The 6893-nt window shown below is 36.1% G+C and overlaps 1 protein-coding gene across 1 annotated transcript in view; it reads right to left on the bottom strand.

The window, feature by feature from the left end:
• Positions 1-2234: 2234 nt before the first annotated feature.
• Positions 2235-6893, bottom strand: part of LOC138981857 (nostrin-like) — a gene marked incomplete at its 5' end in the record, with an annotated part of 33728 nt that continues 29069 nt past the window's right edge. The window contains 2 exon segments of the mRNA XM_070354971.1: positions 2235-6243; positions 6630-6722. Of these exon segments, the coding sequence (XP_070211072.1) occupies positions 6137-6243; positions 6630-6722 (200 nt within the window).

Genomic DNA, 6893 nt, shown 5'->3' with positions numbered 1-6893 from the left:
TTGTCTTACCAATACACCAGTACATCATTGCTTTGTTGTTATTTGCCTGTGCCTGTGACTGTTAGTAATTTACTCACAGTCGGGGCAGCCACTTTGTGTAAAGGAAAAGGGAACAAGATAACAATGAAAATGTTCTCACCAGGAAAAAACCCACCAGCATGCAGAAAAGAGCCGTTTTTTGATGAATGTCTTCTTGGAGGGCCGGGCCGGTAGCTCAGTTGGTAGAGCACCAGACTTGTGATCCTAGAGTCACGGGTTCGAATTAAGGCCGGGACAGACAAGGGTCAACTCTATGTGCAAACTCAGAGAGGGTATCTATGTCCCACCCCCATGTCACCCCAGTGGCACGTACAAGACCTCAGCGACATTCTGTCATAAGTGCAGGTGGCGGATTACACCGTAACACTCAAACAGCTGTGTATCTCATCTTTAGTCAGGAATTCTACCGGAAACATGCCCCTAATGGTTTTAACGTCAGGGCGTAAAACATTATAATTGAATGTCTTATTCAGTCAACAAGTATAATAAAATAAAAGGAGAGCTAATATATTATACTTGTTTTATTTTAATTTTATTTTATAATACATGGACTTGTTGGCTGAAGACAACATCCGTCGAAACCGGTTATTTTTGTGTGTATTGGTGTTTGTTTCTGGTGAGAGCATTTTCACTGTTCTCTTGTTCTCGTTCTTTGCACTTGCAGTCCCTTGTTCCATATACAGAAAAAGTGTCACTGTTTGTTTAACACATGTATAATCATGTTTCTATTTACTAATACACTACTGTATTGTTGTTCTTTTTAGGATTATGGAGTTTTATGCACTGCCTTTTATAGTTAACTAAATTTTTGTATTTGAAATAGTCCACTGTAGTCGGTGTAGGCCTTAAGCTTTTTTAATCGTTTGTCCAGTATTTAATTTAATTCTCTATTTTTGTATGAACTCAAATGTTTAGTGTTCTTAGTATTGTCTTGTTAGGCTAAGTTCTATTTAATCAGAGTATGTTTGCGTGTGCTTATACCTAGTGATATTGTAAAGCGCATAGTGCTTTTAGTTATGCGCTATAGAAATCTCCTTAATAAATAAATAAATAGTAAAGCATTTAATCTTTTGTGATAATTCATATTAATACACACCATTAAAGATTTGATTACATGAGTAAAAGGTTGTGAATAAGCAGAATATTATGCGCATAAACGCATTGTTTACTTTTATAAACTTGTAATGTTTTGTTACTTTTACTTCCAATGTTATAGTGAATGGACTTCATAACATGCATAACCAGAATGAAATGTGCATAAACAAGATGTTCACTTTTATAAACTTTATGTTTCTTATACTTTTGATAACATAGCATATAAACTTTCATTACTGAAGGCAACCAGCTATTTTTAAGAGGATTAAAGTTGTTTATTCATTTCAATGCTCAAAATTCTCTCAAGTGCAAGGAGATTGGTTTGGAAGAACTCTCAAATACTGTTCTCTATATTTCAGAAGGCTGACTTCCCTATTTCAAACATTTTCTGTCATTGATTGTGGCTGCAAAAGGTTTAGCAGATTGTGTACAAAAATAGGCAGACTGTTTTGTTTTTTACCTTTACTATTAAGTCTGATTTTCATATACAACGAGAAATTCTGTGTTTCTTGTTTTATAATAACATACAGCACATTTCATTTTTATGGGCAGCAAGTTTCTGCTTTTTCGGTTATTCTGAAGGCAAAGGGCCAACTTTTGTTATGTCCATGTTAAATTCATTTTTATCTTCTGAAAGATTCCTTTGTAGTCATAAATTTGTGTGTGCACACACATACACACACACATAATATTGTAGGAAGTAAAAGTGAATACTGCTTTTTGATCATGTTAATTTCAGCATTTTCATTGAATGAAGGGCTTTCAGCAAAGGGATCATTTTTACTTTGAAATGTATGTTTAGAAACATGTTATACATGCCCAAAACTTGTGCAGATTCACGTCTCTTCCAAATAGATAACTTTTTTATATATTTGTTTCCCGTTTAACTCAAATTTGTATTTTAGTCATGTTACTACTGCACTTTTTCTTTACGTTTGAGTGTCTGTTTGTGCGAGTGTCTGGGTGTATGTATGTGCACATGTGCTTAGGTGCTAAGAGATATATTGTATTGCCTTTTCTGTGATGTTTAGATATTTGATCTGTCCCAGGTCTTTACATTTAACTATGATAGAGAAATCAAATAAACCACAGACAAAAGATCAATTTCTTCTGTTACTTTAATGAATGTATCTATAAGACTTGCATATATTATATCATATTCCATCATGTAACTATACATAAAGACTGTACTACAAGCACATTTTCACGCAGCTGAACAAAAAGTTAACTCGAAAGAGACAAACATTTAAAACACCGATACAAAGCAAGACAAACCTACACAAGCTTACAGCTTATGAAAAATACAGTAACAAAATCTTTACATCATAATGCTTACAGTTCTTTGATTTGTACTGTTGTTTGGTTCAAAAGTATGTGACAGTTTGTACAAAATTGTAGTATGAAACACATTAACACGGTAATAACAGTCTTGCTCACATCTCTCTCGCCTCTCACTCAGCGCTGAAGTGTCAAATTGTTGTTTTTATGACCGAACAAAAATTAAATCAGAAAAGGACATACATAAATAGGCGAACGACAAGAAGACTTGCATACATAGTTGTTTTTTCTAATAGCTTTTATATATACGGTGGACATTTGGAGTAAATTTTGTCACAACCCTGTTTAGTGCAACATAACAGCAGACAAATTAATGTAGCCCTATGCAAAGATAAATTCGTCAAAAAGACCCCAATGGCTTGAATTCCTGGCCTTTAACTTTCAGTTGGGAAAACTTGATACATCTACTGCCCTTTTTGAAAAGAAAGCGAGATATGTATTGAAAAGGAAAACAATCCAAAACAAAAATGTTATGTTCACCTCTTAATTCAGCCATCATATTCTGTCCAGTCAACATTCTGTGGCTTTGGTTTGATTGTTGACAGTCTTCTAAGGTGCACAAACACACACACACACAAACATGTTCTCTCTCTCTCTCTCTCTCTCTCTCTCTCTCTCTCTCTCTCTCTCTCTCTCTCTCTCTCTCTCTCTCTCTCTCTCTCTCTCTCTCTCTCTCTCTCTCTCTCTCTCTCTCTCTCTCTCTCTCTCTCTCTCTCTCTCTCTCTCTCACACACACACTCTCACACACTCTCACACACACTCACACACACACACACACACACTATCTCTCACACACAAACACACACACAAGAAAAAGACATCGTAATAGTATGCCAATATACACAAGTTTTAGCAGCGGACACAAACAAATTAACAAAATGAAGAGATTGCACCATCATTGCTACTCTATGTAGAACAAGGATGTATGAGTACAGGCTAACACAGTGAGCAAGTTTTCTATGTACATTTAGCTGTTTTAATGTGCAAAATAAATGAATGTTAACTAACAAGCAATTGTTCATATCTCCAAAACAAACAAATTATAAAAAATAAAAAAACACTAGCAAAATAGAGGTGAGAGAAAACATCTTTTGATGGGACAGAAACAGATTTCAGTAAAATACCAAGCACTACAAAGAACAATTGATGATAGGAGATAAACAGATAATATAAATGTTTAAAAAAAAGTTGGTAAAAAAACCAAATATTTTTACATCTGCATCTCAGCTCTTAACACCCGCTCAAATGATCCAGGACCAAAGCATGATCGAATGAAAAGAAAGCGTAAGAAAAATGGGACTAATAAACACCTTGCTCATAAACTTTCAGCAACTGTTGCTGTTAACTTTCTGACGCTTGCGGGTAAAAAGCTGTAGCAAGCACCAAAAGATTTGGGGGGGGGGGAGGGGGGAGAGAAAGGGGGGTTGCATTTGTATGTATGTGTTGGGGGGAGGGGGTAGCATGCATGTGTTCACATGCCATATGCATACAAGCAAAACATCCTTTCCCTTGCAAATGCATCTGTGACAACAACGACAAAATTAAAGATGTGATGAAAAAACAAACTGTGTTGCAATTAAAATTCATGGAGGTACAACTGTAGCTATTCCACTTCAGATGCACTTCATGTCAAATTAATATCAGGAGCCTAGAGTCAGAGTTCAATCACAGAACAGCCATGAAAATTAATGCCCAGCACTTTTATTTGGAGGGGGGGAGGGGGCGTGGGGTAGAGGGTGTTTTGGGTTGGGAAGGGGCGTAAAGCAAATACAATATTCACGGACAGACCCTTCATTATCCTATGCAAAGTAAATAGCACTATGTAGTGTACAAAACAAAGGGTTCTTGATTTACAACATTATTCACAATACACACACACACAGGCAGTTAGTTGTATGTACAAGCCAAACAAGTTTCAAACAAAAGCCTTTAAGATTACAAAATGTACAAAACACATGGATGCTACTTCTCTACAATATCACAGTATTTCTGTGTTGAAATGCTTCCCCTCTCCAACATATACCTACACAAGAGATGTACTCAGATGTTCTCAGACAAAGAAGAATTCAGGGATTAAAAACAAGCAAAAGATGGTACAGTGTTTAGCGGTAGAAATGCTACAAAAGATCAAAATAAACTTTTTTTCATGGAGTTGAGATTGCAACAACAAATTCAAAACAAAATTATTGAAAAAGTACCAACAAAAAATGCTGGATACATTGAAAATAAAAGCAGCTGTTAACTCTCTCCTTATCAACAAGAAGTCCAAATTCTGTGCACCACACACTTAGATTCACTTTTAAAACAAGCAAACCAAAATCTGTTGATTTGACCAACACTTCTGATCACTATTATAATCCAGCAAAATACCTGTGTTGAGATACATGTATAACTATCACAAAAAAGGGCCAATTTTGTCGCTTCTAACCAAAAAAAGATTGGTAGCCCTAGTTTGTTAACACAAGTACAAGTATCTGCAGAGCACACAACAGAATCAAGCAAGCACAGAAAACGTGGCAAGAGTAAAAACATTTCACCAGCCAGTAATCTGTGCATATCACTGTTGAATATACACAAGTTAAATTTATTATGCTGAGTTCTAAACTGAATCATTTAAGTTATACCATTTCTCTCAAAGTACGTTCCATCTTCTTACAGTCTCCTCTTAATTCTCTCCCCTTCCCTCCCCTCCCCCACACAAACCACCCATTTTCAAACCCAAAAGACATGCAAGAATTGCGCAGAGATGTTCAAAGCTGTCTAATGTCTGATTTTTGTTGCTCTTTTTTGTTGTCTTCCTCAAGATTGTGTAGAAACTCTGCTATGGCTGATAAAAAGTTCAAAACCAAAAAGAATCCAGAAATCATTAATCTTGCTGGGTTTTCAGATCTTTATCTCTGAAGAGAATTTAACATAATTTTTGGTTGGCTCTCTTCCGTTTGGAAATTGGTGTTTATTTTGACAAATTAATGTCAATATTTTTTTTTTTTTTAGATCTTCTGGTGTTGTTTTTCTCTTTGAACGATAATACAAGGAAATCCAGAATATGCTCTTATTTGGAAGCAAATCATTTTTGTGACAAAATAATGAAAAACAAAAGTCTAATACAAACTGCACAACCATATGACATTCATGGCAAAACACTGAGGTAAGTTAACACCTTAAAAACCAACATTGTCCATAAAGAAAGCATTGATTTGAATGGTTTTGATAAAAACATGTACACTGATGTAAATTCTTTGATTATGCCAAACATAACACATTTACGCAAATTCAGCACAGAACCTGTGAATCAAAAACACAAGTCTCTAGCAGACACCCTTTCCATTGTGATGAAATTGATGACGAATAGATGAATTCCAGAAATAACTGTTGGGTTCTAATAAGATGTAGAAGAATTGCTTTCTCTTGTTTTCCTTGCTTTTCCACAGAAACACTGAGACAAGGGCCAGTATTTCTAAGAAAACAAGGGAAAGCAACTCTTCAACAACCCCTACAAATTTGACAGAGTTATTTCCAAACATCGTCGATTCATAGAAGAGAATCAAAATGATGCTGATGTCAAGTCGTAGACCATTCTACACAATGTTCACTGGTGAAAGAAATGAAAGCACTGCTTTTTTTCTAGGAGAAGTAAGAACTGTACAAAAGTTGAAGAAACGCATCATTCCACCTCCTGAACGTAGGTGGAAGGAAAAATGCCATTGCGTCCGTTGATTTCACCCGACCACCAACCATCTCCCAGCTTGTCGTAAACCACAATTGTATCACCTGCAACGAGTAACAAAAAGTTGGAAAGGGAACCTAAAATATGTGACAGCAGAAGAAGTTAAAATTCAAGGAAGTAAAAAAATAATTCTTATACTTATCACTACCCTTACCGAAATGCAGTACGTATCAATAATTCCTCATCTGGGGTTAAAATTAACACATTCTCCAAATCATAATTTTCACTTGCAGAATAGATTTTCTTGATATGCTTCTGTGGCCAGTGTTACAGTATTCTTTGACAAAGAAGAAAAATTCAAAAGAATGAGAGAAAAAAAGTACACCAAAATTGTACAAGTTGACAGGTGTTCAGGTGTGGCAGGCATACAGGTGTGACAGGTGTTCAGGTGTGGCAGGTGTACAGGTGAGCATGTGTGTCATCTTCTCACCTTTTTTAAGGGAGAGCTCATCCCCCTGGTTGGCGTCATAGTCATACAGAGCCTTACACTTGCCCATGGGTGATGGTAAGTCATCAAATTCGTCTGCAAACCAAAAGACATTTTTCTCAAACTCTTTAACTTACTAGACGTTGGGTTTGTTCGAGTGAATACTCTTGCTTTTGAGGCAAATGTTCCACACCTGCTCCTTGTCCTTCACAATCACCCCTCTCTAGTTACTGGTATATAACGTCACGTGGGAAAGTTTGCCTCACT

The sequence above is a fragment of the Littorina saxatilis genome, linkage group LG12, assembly GCF_037325665.1.
Source record: "Littorina saxatilis isolate snail1 linkage group LG12, US_GU_Lsax_2.0, whole genome shotgun sequence".
NCBI classification, from domain to species: Eukaryota; Metazoa; Mollusca; class Gastropoda; order Littorinimorpha; family Littorinidae; genus Littorina; species Littorina saxatilis.
This window is presented reverse-complemented; position numbering and strand designations above follow the sequence as displayed.